Source organism: Terrapene carolina, unplaced genomic scaffold, assembly GCF_002925995.2.
Source record: "Terrapene carolina triunguis isolate 2854851 unplaced genomic scaffold, T_m_triunguis-2.0 Scaffold247, whole genome shotgun sequence".
Classification (NCBI taxonomy): Eukaryota; Metazoa; Chordata; order Testudines; family Emydidae; genus Terrapene; species Terrapene triunguis.
In genome coordinates, this window is record NW_020664598.1 from 17911398 (window position 1) to 17931298 (window position 19901).

General features: G+C 43.9%; 1 protein-coding gene across 1 annotated transcript in view; it reads left to right on the forward strand.

Annotated features, from left to right (window-relative positions):
* The first annotated feature begins 1426 nt into the window (after nt 1-1426).
* Nucleotides 1427-19901, forward strand: part of OVCH1 (ovochymase 1) — a 49137-nt gene continuing 30662 nt past the window's right edge. The window contains exons 1-12 of the mRNA XM_029912805.1: nt 1427-1481; nt 3060-3178; nt 4360-4457; nt 6308-6480; nt 8206-8301; nt 10000-10151; nt 11141-11333; nt 12755-12881; nt 15267-15400; nt 16553-16693; nt 16860-16990; nt 18624-18717. Coding sequence (XP_029768665.1) covers nt 1427-1481; nt 3060-3178; nt 4360-4457; nt 6308-6480; nt 8206-8301; nt 10000-10151; nt 11141-11333; nt 12755-12881; nt 15267-15400; nt 16553-16693; nt 16860-16990; nt 18624-18717 — 1513 coding nt within the window. The remainder of the gene's footprint in view (nt 1482-3059; nt 3179-4359; nt 4458-6307; nt 6481-8205; nt 8302-9999; nt 10152-11140; nt 11334-12754; nt 12882-15266; nt 15401-16552; nt 16694-16859; nt 16991-18623; nt 18718-19901) is intronic.

Consider the following 19901-nt stretch of genomic DNA (forward strand, 5'->3'; position numbering starts at 1 on the left):
TTGAAATCCTAAAAAAAATCAAATTCTGCCAAACCTAACACTAAAAAGCCTGGCTGGAAATGATGTAATTAGCTGTGAGACTGTCTAGCATAGCTAATTCTCTATGGTGCTTGCTATTCCTCCCTTGTTAGCATTGCCTCTCTCCCCACCTAGCTCAATGGTCATCTTCCCATGAAAGCCTGTTTATTTTCCACTGCTTACAACAGTCCTGACATGTTGCTAAGACAACAGTGCCCTTAGGCATATGCATCCCGGAGTCCCTTGTCTATCCATCCGACCCACCAAGCATGGGCCTAGTTCTAAATAAGAGGGATTTACCCCAATCAGAAGGCTTTGAATGCTGCTGCCTCTTTCTGAGCTTTCTGGGGTCATTCAGGGCCTTTAGCCTAGTGGTGGCAGGGAGCGGAAAACATTTTTCTGGAGACTCAGTGGTAACAAAATTCAGTTTAAAAGCAAGAAGAAAATATTTTTATGCTCTGGGTAGGGACTCCAGCTTGTTTCTCTGTAGAAAACATTGTGGGAATGGAAGCTTCTTCTGGAGAGATGCTGATTCCCAACTATTTACCATCCTAGTCTCAATTCCACAGGACAAGTTCTCTATATGGCTCACCACAAAAGTCATAGATGAGGAAATGTGGGGCTTTAATTTGGTTTGAACTCATACAAAGCTTTCTAAAACCTCCATGGCGTGATCCTTCATTTCTGATGCCAATGGTAATTAGCCAAATTAAAGAATGAGCAAACAAAACCCCTTCAGGTTTGTGTGGAACCAAGATAAAAATGGGGTCTCCAATGAGTGACATTCGTCCACATTGCAGGGCAGTGTTAGGGCTAAAGGAGTATAGAATCCTGTTCCATAGCATCTGCTTGTGAAAGAGCCAATGACATTTAGTAACTAGATTCTGGTCTCTGGACCAGTATTGATTGGGAATGACTTCCAAGGAGTTACTTCAGGCTGATGCCAGTGAAAATGAGATCAGAATCCAGCCTTTAGTGCGTGTGTGTGTGTGTGTGTGTGTATATAAGCACAAAGCTGTGGCAACTTGGCATTCTGTCTAGGCTAGAACTGAACAACTATCCGGTACTTTTAGGTTTCACTTTGCGTGTGTTTCATTTGTGGTGGTGGTGGGGAAATTCCACCTGTTCCTGTGGGAAGTGTGTTGGCCTTGAACTAATGATGTAGTGCTTACAGCCCACTCAGGTGCAGGAACAGACCAGCTGAGTGGTGCAGAAGAATTGCTGTTGTCCCATCAGGGGAGGAGCCAGAATGCTGAAGATCTATCTGTCTCTGAACCATCCAGCCTGGGGATACGGGACCCTGGTATGAGGAGTTACCATTCAGTAGCTCTTTTCTTTGTGTCTCAGATCTTTACAATCACTTGTGTATATTGTTAACTGTGATTAATAACTTTCTGCAGTGGATAAGATGAAGAGGGGTTTCTTCAGGCCCCGGCATGTCTTCTGCCAGGTCTGTGAAACAAGTACGTTATTTTCTGCTGGGTGATTTCCTCCCCCCCCCCCCAAAAAAAAACATAAATGAGATTGCAACAGATTTATTTTGAACTTCCTGGTTTATTACAGTACCTAAAAGCAAACCAGACACAACTGGCCACAATCCTATTTTCCCTCTGTTTGTCCCTCAAGTTTCAAAGGTACAATCGCTTCTCAAATGGATTCAGGGAATATATGTCTCTTTGGACTGCTTGTCAACCTGAAGCAAAAGATTGCAAGCTGACCCTGTTCAATTCAGCCAGAGAGAGAGGATCTTTCATAACTGACTCTAGCTGGCCCCTTTGTGTACTGCACAAGGGGCTTTTTAAACTTGAAAGTAGTAAATACTCAATTAAATATTTAATATTGCAGAGCCCTCTTGGGTACTGAAAAAATAGATTAAACAGGCCAGCACTATATCCCATAGCACTTGTTAGGTAACTTTACAAGTGCCAATAACATTTGATCAGTAATAGTTTTGTCATCTTTATTCTTTCTTCAACTGCTGAGTGAATGAATAGCTTTGATACATTTGATGGCAGCTGAATTAACTATTAAGCACCATCACACTTAAGACAAATTGACTTCAGTCTCTCGCACATTCTGATTTATTCTCTAGACACACCATTCCTGTGCACTCTATATATTCTACACCTGAGTTCGCTTCATTTTGGAAGTCAAACTTAGTACAGTAGAATTTCAGAGTTACGAACACCTCGGGAATGGAGGCTGTTCGCAACTCTGAAATGTCTGTAGCTCGAAACAAAACGTTATGGTTATTCTTTCAAAAGTTTACAACTGAACATTGACTTAATACAGCTTTGAAACTTTACTATGCAGAAGAAGAATGGTGCTTTCCTTTTTTTAAAAAAGTAGTTTACATTTAACACAGTACTCTACTCTATTTGCTTTTTTGGTCTCTGCTGCTGCCTGATTGCGTACTTCCAGTTCCAAATGAGGTGTGTGGTTGAGTGCTCAGTTCATAACTCTGGTGTTCATAACGCTGAGGTTCTACTGTTGAAGGCAGTCGTTCTCAACCTTTCCAGACTACTGTACGCCCCGATTCGTCTTGCATACCCCCAAGTTTCACCTCAGTTAAAAACTACTTGCTTACAAAATCAGACATAAAAATACAAAAGTGTCACAGCCACACTATTACTGAAAATTTTCTTACTTTCTCATTCTTACTGTATAATTATACAATAAATCAATTGGAATATAAATATTGTACTTAGAGCAGTATACACAAGTCATTGTCTGTATGAAATTATAGTTTGTACTGACTTCACTAGTGCTTTTTATGTAGCCTGTTGTAAATCTAGTCAAATATCTAGATAGGTTGATGTATCCCGGGGAGGAGGGGGGAGTGTACCCCTGATTGAGAACCACTGGTTTAAGGCTTTGTAATCCAATACTTAAACATGCAATACCCAGTATTGGCCACTAGGGGTTCTGTTAGAGGTTGATTACAAAATCAGCTTTATGTCCTACTGAGACTCCCGAGGCTGTACACTCGTATGTATCAATGTCGTTTCAGTGCATAACATTTTCCTTTCTGTCTGGTGTAGGATTGAAATGTGGAGTTCGTCCTGTTGACTTGGAGAACCAGAAAAATTTCCTGCTGTCTGGATTCTTTTCTAGAATTGTTGGAGGCAGAAATTCAGTGGCTGGGGGGCAACCCTGGCAGGTCTGTGACACAAATACAGTAACTTCTTGAGGGAGAGGTGATTTTTTTTCCCCCAAGGCATAGACGATAACTGAGAGGATGCCTTCATTCAGTAAGGAGCCAAATACCCTTTCTCAACCTGTCTTAATTTAAAATCCCTCTTCTCCCTTAATCCCTGAAGTTACTAAAGTACAAGTTGCTCACAGTTTTGGGGACCAGAGTTTTAGGTGGAGTAAATTCACTGAATTCAGTGGTGCTATGCTGAGTTACATCAGCTGAAGATCTAGTCCTGAGTGTTTAATGTACATGGTATTTTTGTGTCCGAACTGGTCCCCAAAAGCACATCCCTGTCCCAAAGGATTTGGATGTAATCTGTGGGGTGGATTAGTTTGAGCGACTTTTCCCCTATAACTGATAACTCTGAGGTTACGTCTGACCTTCAGGGAATAAGTTCCAAACTGTTATGCCTCTAACATACAAAAATTGTCCCGTTCATATAAGGAAACAGCCCACATTTTAATAACAGTATTGCGTACTGGCCTTCTGTTGGCTGTAAGAGTCCTAACATTCATCTGTCGCTTCTTCATAGTAGCTCAAAATGCTGGATTAGCTGTATTTGTGGTGGAGGAATTCTTGCCTAATTGGTTCTTCTGTTGGCAAAGTCAGGGAAGTCTCACTTCACAGAAATGTTCTCACTCTGCAAACTTAAATTCATGTAATAAAAGGATTGGGTCACTGCTTCCAGACTTTCATTTTGAAGCAAATTAGCAATTTTTGACACTGTAACATTACTACTTCCTGTTACTATGGTCCTATCTTCACCCCATGAAACAATTTCTGGTGTTACATAACAGTAAGAAGGAAGAACAAAACTCTCCCTCTTGGCACTTCTGCATTTCAGGGAATTCCAAGTTTCGATCCACACTCTGCTTCTTCAGCTCTTCCCAAATATCTGTGAAATTAGGGATAGCTATCAAGGGTGAGTCCACAATTTAGACAACATTTCTCTGGACACCAGTCATCTGGGAATCCTTGTCTAGAAATGAGAGGGTTCAAAACCTCCCTTTTTTGAGCACTGCCATCTGTCGTGATCTGGGGGAGGGTGAAGAACTTCCTCAGATCGTTGTGAGATTTCAGATGTTCTTTTGGAGGGCAGTTTAACTAGCTCCACCTTAAATGTGTGTGACTTTCTTTTTGTAAAGGTATCTCTCAAGTTGGGTCGTTTCCACTTCTGTGGTGGCAGTTTAATACAAGAAGATGTGGTTGTAACTGCAGCTCACTGCGTATTCACCCTTGAGCAGTAAGTTAGAGAATACTGTTTTTGTCTTTAGCCTTTAAGTTACTTCGTTAAAGCCCCTGTCTATTAGTAAGGAAAGCTCCATAATGTTAGTGTGTGCTGCTTCCCAGCTGGAGAAGAAAATGCCATTAGAATATCTGAAGTAGGGCCGTGCTATGCTACACTCACGTTCTCTTTGTGGAGCAATAGCGTCTAATCCAGGGGTCCTCAAACTGGGGGTCAGGGCCCCTCAGAGGGTCGTGGGGTTATTACATGGGGGGTTGCGAGCTGTCTGCCTCCACCCCAACCCCGCTTTGCCTCCAGCATTTACAATGGTGTTAAATATATTAAAAAATTTTTTAATTTATAGGGGGGGTGTCTCACTCAGAGGCTTGCTATGAGAAAGGGATCACCTGAACAAAAGTTTGAGAACCACTGGTCTAATCCATTGGGTTTTTCCAACTGTTTCATTCTGCAAGCTACTTCAGGAGCTATAGATCTTAATGGCTCTTCTGCATGGCTTAATTTGTGCTGGGGCTTGCAAGGGCAGTTCATAGTCCCAGCACCTCTGGGCTCGCTGAACCTTTTATGAAAGTAAAAAAAAAAAAATTGCTTGAGCCCTGGCGCCTCTTTCATTACAAATTAAGCCCTGCTCTTCACCCCTCCCCAAACCCTAGCTGCCCACTCCATGGTTCTCAGAATATTTCACCTGATTACTGGTGGTTCACAGATGGCAATTTAAAACCTTCACCGTTCTCTACATGGATTAAATAGTAGTAGAGCTCATGATGGCTGGGACTCTGACTTTGCTAGCTGAGTATTGTACTTTGAGTGAACATACTCTGTCCCAAGAAGGAGCTTTTTCTTTGCTGTGTAGAGATGGAGCTGTGGATTGAATCCAGACTTCCAGAGTCTTAGTCCAGTGAAAAACCATCCTACCCCTCTGTCACCCTCCTGTACAGACTAGATCAGGTTTGTACACAACTTGGATACTACTTGTCCTTCTCAAGAGAATATAGTAAATACATTGCAAGTAAAAATAAGGGGATCACCTGTAAGTTTAGTGTACAATAAAGATTAAATGGAGCTTACTAATTAACATGGTAAATGCTAAAAGAAGTAACCCAGTGTGATTGATTGTCCTAGGCAGCACCAAAATACCTGAGTTCATTAAGCACAATGCCACATTGCTGTGTTCATAAACCCCCAAGAGCAGTACCAGAGACATGACTGTTTCCAAATAAATATTAAACATTCGTCTCAAGTATATGTAACCTCCTAAAGCCCCCTCAAAGGTTTTATTCTCTTGGGCTCTCCTCCGCCTCCAAATCTTCTCCTCTAGGTGCCCCCTTCTCCCAAACATGATGAATTAAAAACAAGCAGGGGATTTTTTTTAAAGGGCCCAAAAGAACTTAAGCACTCATCTCCCACTGATTTAAGGTGCCTTGGAACTCTCTAAAGATCCCAGTCTAAAGGCTGCAGGTCATCCATTGTTGCAAGCAGAATCCAGGCCAAAGCTTATGAGTCCTTGTATTACTGAGTGGGAAGTAGAACAAAAAGCCAGCCAATTAAGAAATAAAATCTCACAACAGTATTCTAGCACTCTGACTCTGAGCAATGCGGCCCCTTCAGGCATAAGGCCAAGTGAAAGTAGCATAGCTGGAAAAAGCCTGCTATTGAAGGCTAGATTCAGGTCCTCAGCAGGGAAGGATGTGGTAAGGTCACATTTTCCATGTGTTGAACTTCTCAGTAATGAGAGAATTGCTTGTACATAGCTGTTTCTTATAGGAAATTATCAGCCTTGGCTCCATGCGTAACAGGCTGAAGTGTGTTGGCAAACCTCTCCGTCATTAACCTTGCCCTTTGTTTGTCAGGAAACTAGTGAAGAATCTCATTGTGACTGTTGGAGAACATAACCTCAGAAAGGCAGACGAGCAAGAACAGAACATTCCTGTCTCACAAGTCATTGTTCACCCTGACTTCAACAGACTTGGCTACATGCATTCTGATATCGCTCTGCTATATCTGAAATACAGAGTAAAGTACGGTAAGGGAGGAGACTGAGTGAAAGTGCTTCAGAGCGGATCTTTCACGATATATAACTTGCTAGTTTAGAGCAACCTTTTATTCTCCTATCTCTCTGTAATGCTCTTTCCAGCATATAAAACACCCTCCTGGTAGTGTCTTTACTCCTGCCCAAGTAGGTTACCCATGCTAAATCCAGTCTAGTCTTAGTGACCTTGTCCAAATAATTGTCCCTCAAGTCAAGTCTTTGTTCTGGGGCTTCTCATGTTTTGTTCATACTACTGATCTTTGCAACACTAGAGAGCACAAAAAGTCAAATTGTCTTCCGGTTGTAGTAATTCTATATTTTCTTTACCTCTCGGAAAGTTCTCTCCTCGCTAATTAGCTTGCCCCTCTTGTCCGCTTCATTCAGCACCACCAGTCTCCACTGTTTGTGATAGTGGAACTTTTCACTGTAGGAAGAGATGTGATGCCACAAACAGCAGATTGTTCCATCATTGAATGGATCTGGCAAAATGAGAAGATGGCTTAAATTTAAATGCACATCACCCTGTTTTAAACACACATAATCCAGTATCTGTCATAGTGGCAAAGGTGAACACAAGGGAAATTTTAAAGCCATTTTAAAAGGCTTTCTGGAGTGTGGCTTTTTGCATACAGATTCATAGAGGGTCAGGAGACCACATGGGATATGTAGATCCTTTCACTGCTTTATCAAATCCCACCCAAGTCGGCTGTGATTAGCTACCTGATGGTAACAATTCCAATCAGTGGCTCTTCTAAAATGACTTTGGTCTTAGTCTAGCTCCCAGTGGACAGGTGTCTACATCACAAAATCATTGTGATAAATAGCACTAAAGTTGCACCTGTTTGCTGCTCTGAGTGGAGAAGATTGAATGGGTATGGAAAACCAAACTACGCTTGTTAGCCAGGAAGTGATCAGTTGAGGCCTGTTGATGGGGCAGTGAGAGGAAGCTTGCTTTACTACTACCTATTTACCTATTTTGTGGATAAAGAAACTTAAGTCTCCAGTCATAATGCTTGAAAACAGCTTTTGAGTCATCTGGATGATCCCTCCAGGAGAAGGTGGGCCTGTCTTCTACACTGGTAAGTGTTCTTTAAGGTTTGTCAATAAATTAATTAGGCCATGACAAGTCAAGTAGCTTTGATCCCTTTCTCCTCTGATCCCCAAAAAGAAACCTACAAAGATATTCACCTAGTTCGAGAACAGAGCTGAGCATTTGAGTTTTGAATGTCCTGTGTAAATCAGAACTCCACTTCTTTTGACACATGGTCAGCATTCTTGTCTTCAGAGAATAGAATGCTCAACAGGATCTACAACTGGACACGATTGCAGGCTGTATGAGAATTGTACATAGGACAGTTCTCTTTTCTGTCCTTCATGCTGTTGCTCCTTTTCCCTCCCTCCCCCACCCCCGGTCTCTTTCCTCTAGTCTTGTTCTTGCTGCTTACGTTTCACTTGAACATGGCCGGCCAAAACATTGTTCACATTAGTTTCTCTAAAACAATGTGATGTCTCAAGATTACCTCCATTTAAAAGTGATTGACTTGACTTATTTTTAGCCGTTTGATTGAATTGCTTTAGAAAAATGTGTAGTTCAAAGGACCTTGATCCATTCTGTTCACACAAAGGACATTGTTGCTTTTATCTGGTTGGTGCAGAGAGAATTGCTTCCGAACAGCCTGGAGTTGATGTACTCACATATGTGTGCACTTTCCTTCTTAGGACATCGGGTTCAGCCAATTTGCCTTCCCCACAAAGATGATAAATTTGAGGCCGGGACTCTTTGTGTTGCTAGTGGCTGGGGCAGAGTGTCTGAGGGTAAGTAAAATGTCAGGTTCTTACGATGACAACATTGATGTGTGGGTAATGAGATAAAGAAAAGGGAGCCGCCCTGTTTCTGCAACAGAAATGCAACATCTGCCAAAGGGAAAAGCCAATCAGTGGTTCTCTATTTTGCTGATACCATGACGAACCATCCTATGCTCTGGAGGTCTCTTCCAGATGTGATGTGCAAAGGACCAGTGTGCCAGAAGCACTGTCCTAGGCAGAGCCTTGGAATCTCCATACCTGTTACTCTGCAGCTCCATAGCGCTATTCCTCCACCCATCTCACAACTTTTTGTAAACAATTAATTAAGCTCCATAACACCCTTGTGAAGTAGAGAAGTATCCTCCTCTCCCCTCGCCCCATCCCAATCATGTGGATGGCAAAACTGAAGCACAAAGATGACTTGGTGAAGGGCTAGATATAAAACCCAATCTTCTGATGCCCAAGTTCCATGATCTAGTTGTAATCTTTGTGCGTTACATAACCACTAGATGATGCATCTCTGCCTTCTTCCTAGTTTTTTTTTAAGATATATAATGGGATCACTTGGGCCTTAATGTTCTTTTAACAGTTTGTGTGTGTAAATTATTAAGGTTGCAAAGTCAAGCACTCAAAAATTAATCAATGCTAGAAGTAAGGTTGCTTGTGCATAGCATTATGTAGCCCTTTATATGTTCAAAGCAAAAATCCCATAGACTTTGCTGCAGCACAGAGAAACAGGCCTTCTGATCTCAATTCCAGTGCCCAGAATCAACCGTACTCAGGCCAGTTCTAATGGTGAGTGAGCAGGGCTGTCATCCTGGGTGCCAACTACCAGGGGGTTCTGTACCAGTGTGCTGCTTGGCTCTTTTTTGCTCCATTCTCCTTGGCTGGCCATTTTTGTTCTGCTGATTGCCTGGCCTGTTTTTGACTCCGCTGCTTGGGAGCACCAGAAACATTTTCCATCCTGGACGGCAAAATGGGTAGGGCTGCTACTGCCCCTACCTGAATCAGCCATTACAGGAAATGTCCTTCTGAGCCCGCATAGCCCTGGGCTGGAGGGAACATGCTCAGTCACTGTGAATGCATAATCCAGTTGCATGGAGAAATTGTGAGGGGATGGAGGATGCAATCATCAGAAAGTTTATGTGGAGAAATAAAAAAAAGTCTCTACTGAGCATTTGGAAGCTGCAGTTTCCCCCCCCCCCCCCCAAGACTGCCTAAATTTGTTATAAGACTTTCATGAGGACAGTAAAAGGCACATCCCTGACACCAAGGCCATCCCCCTGCTAAACTACAGGTCCCTGCTCCAAAGCTGGGAGCACCAGAGCAGTTAAGAGAAAATGTCACTAGAATGATTTTCCCAGGGAAAATCAGTGTATTTTTTTCCCCTAGCCTTGTTCGTGGATATGGCCGAACCATTTCGGCTGAAACTTTGCCTCAGGCTGAATTGTTTCCACCAACGTGGAAAATGTTAGCTCAAACGGTTCTAGTTTGGCGAAATTGTACAAACCTGAAAACAAGGCCTGTTAACGAGAGGTCTCAGCTAATCGAAATAAGAGGCGGCATTGCCGGCCCTGCCTGTGTGATACTGAATGAAATCATGGTAGCTAGGATATGGCTATAGATCTGCAGCGTAACTTCCTGCTCTGTGCAGCAAGGAGGGGGGTTCTAGAATGTCTGATGTTGCCTGTTTCCTTCCTTCTGCAGCTGGTGAACTATCTAATGTTCTACAGGAGGTGGAGCTCCCCATCATTGATAGGGGAACCTGCAGTGCCCTGTTAAAGCAAATGCATCTGCCTCCAGTAGCAAGCTCCATGCTGTGTGCTGGCTTTCCTGATGGTGGGAAGGATGCTTGCAAGGTAAAAGGTCATCATTCTGCAGGGTCTTCCTGTATAGTGAGTTCTGCAAATGGAGGCAGACTCCAATCCTTCCCACCAGCCACTCCTGTATTCTTGCTTACCAGAATGGCCACCTGCCCTAAAGAGGGAAGGGAGGAGGAGGAAGGAAAGGAAACTTGTCCATTACTACTAGCACATTGCTACTGAACTGAGGCCTTAAAAGGAGCTTTAGGCTAATGAAGGCCTTGTCTATCCTAGCCTTTGGGGGGAATTTTCCCACTGGTAGGAGTGCTGCTATAGACAAGGAACTGGTGTGTTTAACCACCTTTTTGTCTAGACCTGGCCTGAATGGGATTAAATGACATGGTGAATGATATGCCTGATCCCTGTCTAAGCTACTGTTGCTACCACTGGTGAAATTGCACAGATGGGAGCACAGTGGCGGCAGGCGGCCCAAGAGGCTACAGGAGACACAGCCTAAGGGGTACGTGATACCACTGTACTGGGAGAGAGGAGGCTGAAGTGAGTTTTTTTGCCTTCTCTTTAGGCTTTAAAAAACATACCTTGACCATTTCTACTTGGTGTATTCGTTTCTCTTGTAGTCACCTCTCCTCCCCATATCTATCAAGCTGCTGGCAGCTGTGTCCATCAGAACACCAGCCTTTCCCATGCTTTCTCTGGTAGAAGGGTGCTTCTACTGCCAGGAGACCAAGTCATTCTCCCCCGCCCCCTGCAGTGCACACACAGTCCACTGTGCTACCGTTGCGGGAGGGCCAGGTGTATTCCGCTGGTTGAGGTACTGCCGCAATGCGGACGTTAACATCTTAGTGCGAAGGGGGCAGAAATGGTTAACAGATGTATAGTGACGCTGAACCTTTCTGTCAATCTTCCAAAGAGTGGCAGCTTCTTCTCTGAGAGGTGAAACCATGAGGTGATTCACTGAATCTGTATCATCGCATTTGAACAAATATCTGCTCTTTTTTCCTGTCTCCTCCCCCAACCTGGGCAAGGGCGATTCTGGAGGTCCTCTCGTGTGTAGAAGAGCCAGTGGCATCTGGACTCTGGCCGGCGTCACATCATGGGGAGTTGGCTGTGCAAGAGGCTGGGATGTCCTTGAGAAAAGCATCAGTAAAAGGGGTTCCCCAGGCATCTTTTCCAATGTAGCTGAACTGATGGACTTCATCACCCAGAACATTATCCCTGGTAGGTACATTTACCAGCAATTTTTCTCTTTTCCTGCTTGTTTATCATGAGGTTCTAGAAGATACCTGCCATGTGCCCCACGGACCCAGTTAGGCTCTAGAGTGTTTCCATCAAGGTGCACATAGTGTGAAGCATTTCTCATTTTAGAGCAGGAAGTGGGGAAATGAAGGTTAAACCAGAACTACCACCTCTCTTGGAACAGCATCTGTATCTAGGTCCCTCTCCCATAATGCTTTGAGGGCAGCTTTGATCCACATGCCCCACTAAATGGAATGTTGATGGCCAATCCAGCTAGCATTTCCGGGTGCATGTGGTTTTGTTGATTTAGAGAAGCACTTCTCTGGCCTAGAACACTTGTCCAGTTCCAATAAATTACATTTTCTAATCCTTGTCAACTGGGAATCTGTAAATTGCTATTGTAGAATCCCTGAAATGGTCCACACTATTGATTTGGAGCAAATATGACTTTAAACACACACACGGAGCAGATCTGTGGAATAAGCTTGCCCTTTTTTTTTTTTAGTTGATTATCAGAACTACACATTTAAAGCTATAAACAGATCTATGAATTCCCTATCGTCCAACCATACACTTAAAACTGCAGTTCAAATAGAACCTATTGAATAGAGGGCATTATTTATGACCTACACTTCACCTGTGCTATTACTTATTTGCCACAATATCTTGTTGGGGCTGATCTCCTCATAAAGGGAAGAACCAGTCTGCAACCATACAGTGCCTCTTACTCTGGAATAATATTAAGTAGAAGCAGAATAAAAAATGTTCACATGAACCCTGCAGAGCAGAACTTGGAAGATTCCTGCAACTCAAACTACGAGCATAGTTGGAGAATGACCAGAATTAAACCGTAAACCATAGAAACAGCATTAATAAAATAGTGCATTTAGAGCCTCAACTGGAGTAAATTTGTGTAGCTCTATTGACTTTGATTCACACTTGCAAAGGATTTTGGCTCATTTAGAAGTAGGACTCTAAGGGCAGGCCTACACTTAAAAGGCTGCACTAATGCAGCTGCGCCGCTGTAGTACTTAAGATGTTCCTCTGCGTCTCCCGTCAGTGTAATTAATCCACCTCCCCAAGAGGCAGTAGCTATGTTGATGAGAGATTTTCTCCGCAAACATAGCATTGTGAACATCAAAGATTAGATCGGTATAATGATGTCACTCGGGGTTGTGGATTTTTCCCACCCCTGAGCGACAGTTATACCGATAATAGTCTCTAGTGTTGACCTGGCCTCAGAAGAAGTGTGGTTACCACCTGAGACCCATCTCTGGGTCTTTCTCAAGCACTCAGGGTGTGAAGTGGCATTAATCGAATGGCTTCACGAACTGTAGACCTGCCTCTCCCAAACAATGCCAGTGTCAGAATTGTATTTTTACCTATTGCTCTTCTCTTTCTAGCTGCAGAGCCAGATCACCTTCCCCCACACTTTCCTGAAGGATGCAGCTCCCATGGAATGCTGGTCTTTGGAGAAAGTGGCCGTATTCAGTATCCCCAACTCAGTGAGAGTAACTACCTAGATAACAGGTATTCACTGTACATCATCAAAAACACCTGCCCTTTTGTGAAGGGCCACTTTTCAGAGGGCATTTTGTTTGTGTCTGTAAGGTCAGAAGGGGTGACTATCTCCTCTGACCACATGCATCGCTCTAGCCATAGGACTTCAGCCTGCAAATACATGAATTCTTACTCCTGATTTAGTCAGTGAACACAATCAAGTCAATAGTTTGTGGCTGAACTTGCGGGTATGTATCAACCTTAAAAATTAGTATCTAGAGTTAAACATCTCTGTAGTGATGTTTGCTTGTGTGGGATTGGTACTGGGCAACAATAGTTACCCAGAAATAGCACGTTAGAATGAGAAACACAACTCTTGTTGGTCTAGTTCTTATATGAACTGTGCTCATAAAATTGATGCCCTTGGATTAAGCCTGTGAATTAGCTTAATATTAAAATTTTTAAACTGTTCTAATGTCAGGGTTCTGCAACCAGTGAAGTCTTTAGGACTTTCAATGGGAACAGATCCATCCCTTAATGTCTTCTGAAGATGCTTGAGAGCTGGCGATGTGCCAAAAGAAACCTCCAGAGGAGATGTGCCTATTGCAGATCCTACTGGGCTGGCCTAACAAGGAGATGCCATTTTGTCTCTATTACTGGTGCCTGTGTGCCTATCCACAGTAGGATAAAAGGTGGTTTTGTTTTCAAAATGTGTGAACTCCAGTATATACCTGGCAAGTTGTTCTTTAACATGTTCATGGGTTGAATAACGAACTTGTTCTGTATACTCTAAAGCAGGGGTCGGCAACCTTTCAGAAGTAGTGTGCCGAGTCTTCATTTATTCACTCTAATGTAAGGTTTCATGTGCCAGTCATACATTTTAACATTTTTAGAAGATCTTTCTATAAGTCTATAATCTATAACTAAACTATTGTTGCATGTAAAGTAAATAAGGCTTTTAAAATGTTTAAGAAACTTCATTTAAAATTAAATTAAAATGCCGAGCCCCATGGACTGGTGGCCAGGACCCGGGCAGTGTGAGTGCCACTGAAAATCAGCTTGTGTGCCGCCTTTGGCATGCGTGCCATAGGTTGCCTACTCCTGCTCTAAAGTTTTGAGTTGTTTGCTAACAGATATTAAAAGATCATGCTTTGTCCTAATGCGGATATGCCCTGTAGGTCCCTGTATAACTTTTAGCTGTGCAATGTGGAGGTTGTGCATAGAATGGGCCAAATTCAGTGCCAGAATAACTATTGACTTGATTGGATTTATCCTGGGCATGAATTTAGCCCAGTGAGCCCAGTCACTGGTTGGGGAATGCTAATGGTTAAGGTCTCAGTAACACCGGCCATAGGCACCGACTTCCCTTCTTTCTAGTGGGTGCTTGGCCCCACACCACCCCTTCCATGAGGCCCTGCCTCCATTCCGACTCCTTCCCCAAATCCCCACCCCGGTCCCACCTCCTCCCCTGAGTGTGCCACATTCCCACTCCTCCCTCTCCCTCCTGGAACGTGCTAATGCTGCCAAACAGCTGTTTGGCGGCGGTGGCCGAGCGGGAAGCGTTGGAAGGTAGGTGGAGGAGCAGGGACGTGGCGCACTTAGGGGAAGAGGAGAAGGTGGGGTGGGGCGTGAGGGGAGCTTGGCTGCCAGTGGGTGCAGAGCACCCACTAATTTTTCCCTGTGGGTTCTCCTGCCCCGGAGCACCCACAGTGTCGGCGCCTATGACACTGGCCATAAGCTGGTAGAGGCTTTAGCATGTGTGAGTATTTTCCTGGCTTCCTCTCTTGCCATGAATTGCCTGGGACACAATCCATTTGGCAGCACAGCACTGATCCAAAGTCTGAGCACAAAGGAGAGAACTGACGGTTATCTCTTGCAATAAAGCACTTTGTGTTGTGCTAACCACCATTAAAAACCCAGCATATGTTTCTTATTACTCCTTAGCTGGAGCTGGTGACACCCTAGCTTGAGCTGATCTGGCTGTGACTGTGAGCTGATGGATATAGGGTTGTAAATGCGCACACACCTGGTTTAATCCATAGATGGAGAAAGAGTATTGTCAACCATCTGAATTTCCCTACATTAGAGTTGTGGAAACACATCTGGAGTGAGCTGGAGGGCTTTAAGAACACTTAATGCTGAGGCCAGACCAAGTTAAAGTGGGTGGATAGGTGGTGGTGCAGAGTGAAGGAGGAAGGTGATAGTTCTGGGAAGAAGCTAAACCCCTCTCTGATGAAGCATAAACTACTTTGCTTTATGATAATGTGCTCTGTCCTTGGTGTCTTTTAAACTCCCTCTGGCACTCCAGCATGCACCCCCGCCCCTTGGAGCTGCTTGGGAGGGAAGGGTGCAGTCACACAAATTTCACTCTAGCCCTGATTCTGTTGTCTGACTTAATTGTTTCTTTGTTTTGAGCCTGTGCATGTGGAATATAATTGTGCCAGAAGACAAGATTATATTGATACAGTTCACCAGATTAGACCTAGAGAGCCAGATCACGTGTGACCATGACTACGTGTCCTTCTATTCGGACAAAAGAGAGCTAATTGGTACGTAGAATGCCTTAATCTCTTATATCAATACTTGGCATGGCGGGCAATTAGCAATCTGAAACGTGAACATTGATGACGTTCGAGCCCTTTCGTGTCTTATTACAAATCAAGGAACCTTTCACTGTCATCTGCCCTGCAGGGCCGGCTCCAGGCACCAGCTTGGCAAGCAGGTGCTTGGGGCGAGCACTCCGGAGAGGGGCGGCAGGTCCAGCTATTCAGCAGCAATTTGGTGGACGGTCCCTCACTCCCGCTCGGAGCGAAGGACCTTCCGCCAAATTGCCGCCGCAGATCGCGATTGCGGCTTTTTTTGGCTGCTTGGGGCGGCCAAAACCCTGGAGCCGGCCCTGCTGCCCTGGCACTGAAGCTGTCAAAGCAAAGCTAAGTAAGGGAGGTGGGGGGGGGAAGGTAGATATTCATGTCCATTCTGACTCCTAGTGCGCGACTATAGTCTGAAAACTATAAAAAGTGTAAAAAAAAAAAATCTTTCTCCACTGTGTTTTTCAAACTCCTATTTCTGCCTTGTATAAAAAAACAAGTTTTTACTCCTACTAGCCCCATATAGCTGAACTGTCATCTAATTGGCCTCGTACATCAACAAAACTGCCAGCCAGTTTCTGATGCTGGAGTCCTTAATGAAGGATGGTCAATGACAATGGTACAACGCAGAACATGCAAGATAAAGACATAATTCTGCCTATCTGAAAAATCTTGTTGACTCAAACTTTTTACTTATACAGCACAATAAATATGTCTGTTTTATGGATAAATAATGACAGGGGACTTTTCCCTTGCAGTCTAAATTTATTATCCATTCTTGAGACTGAATTGCTAAAGAATAAATATTACTTGCAAATCTTTGCTCCTTCTATACTCTGAACAGTACTAGTGGCTATGTGCCAGTACTAGCCCACCATGAAACCTTGAGCTGAATCGCCTCTGTGGTTGTTTTGGATGCAGTTCTGTCTCCAAACATTTTACCTTATAGGCAACCGAAACTGATGCTGGAGTAGTCTTCGCAGAGTCTGCCCTGGAATACGTGACTTTCCAATATTGTATACAGTTTAGTGAATCTGAAAAAGTAAGCTGTCTGACAAAGTGTGTGTGTGTATGCTACCACCCTAAACAATAAGTCTAATCTTTTCCCTGTAGGTAAAATCTGTGGAGATGTGTTACCAACCCCCCTGCTGATAGACTCTAACCGAGCAATGGTTACTCTAGTTTCTGATGGAAGCAACACCGGCAGTGGCTTTGAATTCACCTTCACAGCTATACATAAGGAATCGGAAGCAGGTGACTTCAGACATACCATTTGTACATACTTCTCTGCCACCTGACCTCCTTTAAAACCAAAGAAACCATCCCTGGTGCACGTGGTGGTAGTAGTTTTTGTTTTTTTTTTTTTTTTTTTTAACTTCGCTATTAAATCTGACTTTTTCTTCTTAACCCAATGTGATAGGTTCTGGTTGTGGAAGTGTTGCAGTGCTGGTGGAAGAGGGAAAGATTGATACTGCTAATTACCCTGGCTTGTATCCCAGTAACGTGAAGTGCCATTGGTTCATTGAAGCCCCAGTAGAGAAAGTCATAAAGGTAATCATAGAAGATTAGGGTTGGAAGAGATCTCAGGAGGTCATCTAGTCCAACCCCCTGCTCAAAGCAGGGCCAACCCCAACCATCTCCCCAGTGAAGGGAGATGCTGCTTTTAAACCTCTGCCATTGACTGCTCAGGGAATAAAATTCAATAAAATCCTGCTGGAAACATCTACAATGCACAAGCCTGTAAGATGTAAGGTTTTCAGCTTAGGCTTCTCACAGGGTGTGTTTTAACCAGTTTAGATGGTTTGTATAGCTCTGTATGAACTGGCATACTGAACTGCTGCTGCTGTAGATGCTTGAAGCTGGTTGGTATCAGCCCTTCCAATTAATGTAACTGCATCTTGGGCAGGGGCGGCTCTAGCTTTTTTGCCGCCCCAAGCACGGCAGGCAGGCTGCCTTCGGTGGCATGCCTGCGGGAGGTCCCCGGTCCCGCGGACTCAGCGGCATGCCTGCGGGAGGTCTGCGGATTCGGCGTACCCGCTGCCGAATTACTGCCTAATCTGCGGGACCGGTGGACCTCCCACAGGCATGCTGCCGAAGGGTGCCTGACTGCCACCCTCGGAGGGACCGACAGGCCGCCCCCTTTGGCTTGCTGCCCCAGGCACGCGCTTGGAGCGCTGGTTCCTGGAGCTGCCACTGATCTTGGGAAAGATAGTGCAAAGTTTCAGAAGGGTGGGGTGGGGATATGGAGGACAGAACTCCTTGCTCTCTATCTAGTCCCCTTCTTCCACCAGAGTGTTAAACATGCAGAAATGGTACTGAGCTAAGCAAGCAGTAGGTAGGACTGACACATGTGATGACTGTTCCTACTGGGGGTGCTGGAAGTGACATTTTGCTGTTGCGGTATGATGCCTGCCCTTCCTCCTGTTGTCATTGCAATTGTGCCAGCTAAAGTGAGGTTACCTGTTGGATTAACCTTACCCAAAGATAAAAATAAAGCTACTGTATTGTACCATCCAAGGCAATGTCTGTCCACTGCAGCCTTTGTGTAAAAGCAAAGAATCATTAAACCCATGTCTGTCTAAGTGCATGCAGGTTTGTTGCTCATGGGCTGGCCTCTCACTAATGCTCATACAGTTCTGTAATCTGCTGTTTGTATTAAGACACTGAATACACACGCTTGAGGTTTTTATACAGGCAACGCTATTGTTGCTGCTGAGTGTTTCAGAATCACAACGACAGCCAACCATGGTTTGGATTTTTAAAGGGTCATTGTGATGATAATGTGATCGTTTTAAAGAGAAAATGTAGGCTTTGATTTAAAAACTTTAAAAAAAAAAATGACAATTTCTATTTAAACCCACCTCTGTGGTTCAGCCGCCGCAAACTCGTCAGCTTTTTGCTGATCACGGAAAGCAACACTGGCCCGAAAGGGACAAGCTTAGTTCCACTGCGTGGTGGGTCAGCTCCACTACAAGAGGTGCTCAAAGTAAACTTTGATAGAGTTAAAGAGCCCATGCATCTTTTCACCTTCTTTTGAGGTGCACTAGGAACAGGCTCTATAGCTGTTACTCAAATCTTGGCAATGACTAAGACTCAGAGTTAAATTTAGAGTTAATGTTTTGCTTACAAAGGGCGTAAAAAGAGAAACCCCCCGTTATTAATTTTGTCTCTCTTCTCTTTCCAGCTGGAATTTGAAGACTTTGCTGTTGAATTCAGCGAGGGCTGTATCTATGATGCAGTTGTCCTTTACAGCGACACACAAGATGAGCACCAGCTGGGTATTCATTCAGTCTCACATGTAGAATCCATTACAGAAATTAAGTCTTCAATAGCTTGCTGCCAAAAGAGTACAAGCTACATTAGTGACACTTCGGTGGTAGAATTAAACCACTTTAGTCAGAAAATGCAAAATTAAGGTTCCTACAACCGCCTTAACTCCGCCTCCTTGCACATCTCAGTACAGCAGGGTGTTCCAGTGCCATCGGGGTTCCCAAACCATTGGAGTTCTTGCTGGTGGACTGCAGAGATCTGACTGCTCATGTTGGGCTTAATCCTGCCCGGTGCTGAGCACTGTGCTGCTGATCCAGCAAAGCACTGAAGTATGTGCTCCCGTGCTCTGTGGGATGGAGACAGAGTGCTTGGCACCTTGCAGTCCATAGTGCTGGTTCTCCACTTTGTTTCTAGCTGCTTTGTTGCATTCAAAGAAGGTAAAAATTAAAGCTGGTCAGGGAGACTTTGACAGAACCATAGTCTGCTGGACTATGCAGGTCTGTCAAAATTGAAACACTTCATGAAATCTAACCAATTTTGCTGGACTTCGTTTCATAACAAAATCGGGGGCATATGTGGGGGGGGGGGGCAAATCTACCAATGTCAAAATGAAACATTTTGTTTACAAACATCTTTTTGTTTAGAATCTTGATTTTATATGATATAAAATTCTAAAAGTCTCTAAATCAAAATAATACCTACCTTATCTTTCAGGGTGAAATGTGAGGGGATATAATTTATTGAACCAACTTCTGTTGGTGAAAGAGAGAAGCTTTCAAGTTACACAGAGCTCTTCAGCTGGAAAGCGTCTCTTTTTCTCCAATAAAAGATACTACCTCACCCATCTTGGTCCCAGGATAGCGGAGAGACAGCACAGCTGTAACAATACCGCGAACAACATTTCACTCTCAAATTTTCAGTTCGGAATATTCCCTTGAGAATTTTGAAATCTGGGGCTTTTGTTCCAAGTAGAAATGAAGCCAGACTTCAAAATCGTAATCCTTTGTGACATGGAACTTCTTTCCTCCACACAGTGTGAGTTAAAACACAATTCACTGAGTCACATTTCCATTCTGAAGAAAAATAACTCTGTACTCAAAGTGGGAGACGCTTATTACAAATTTTCAGGACAACTTTTGGACAGCAGACTTGTACTTGACTCAAGGGGGAGGAGGGGAAACCAGTACAATGC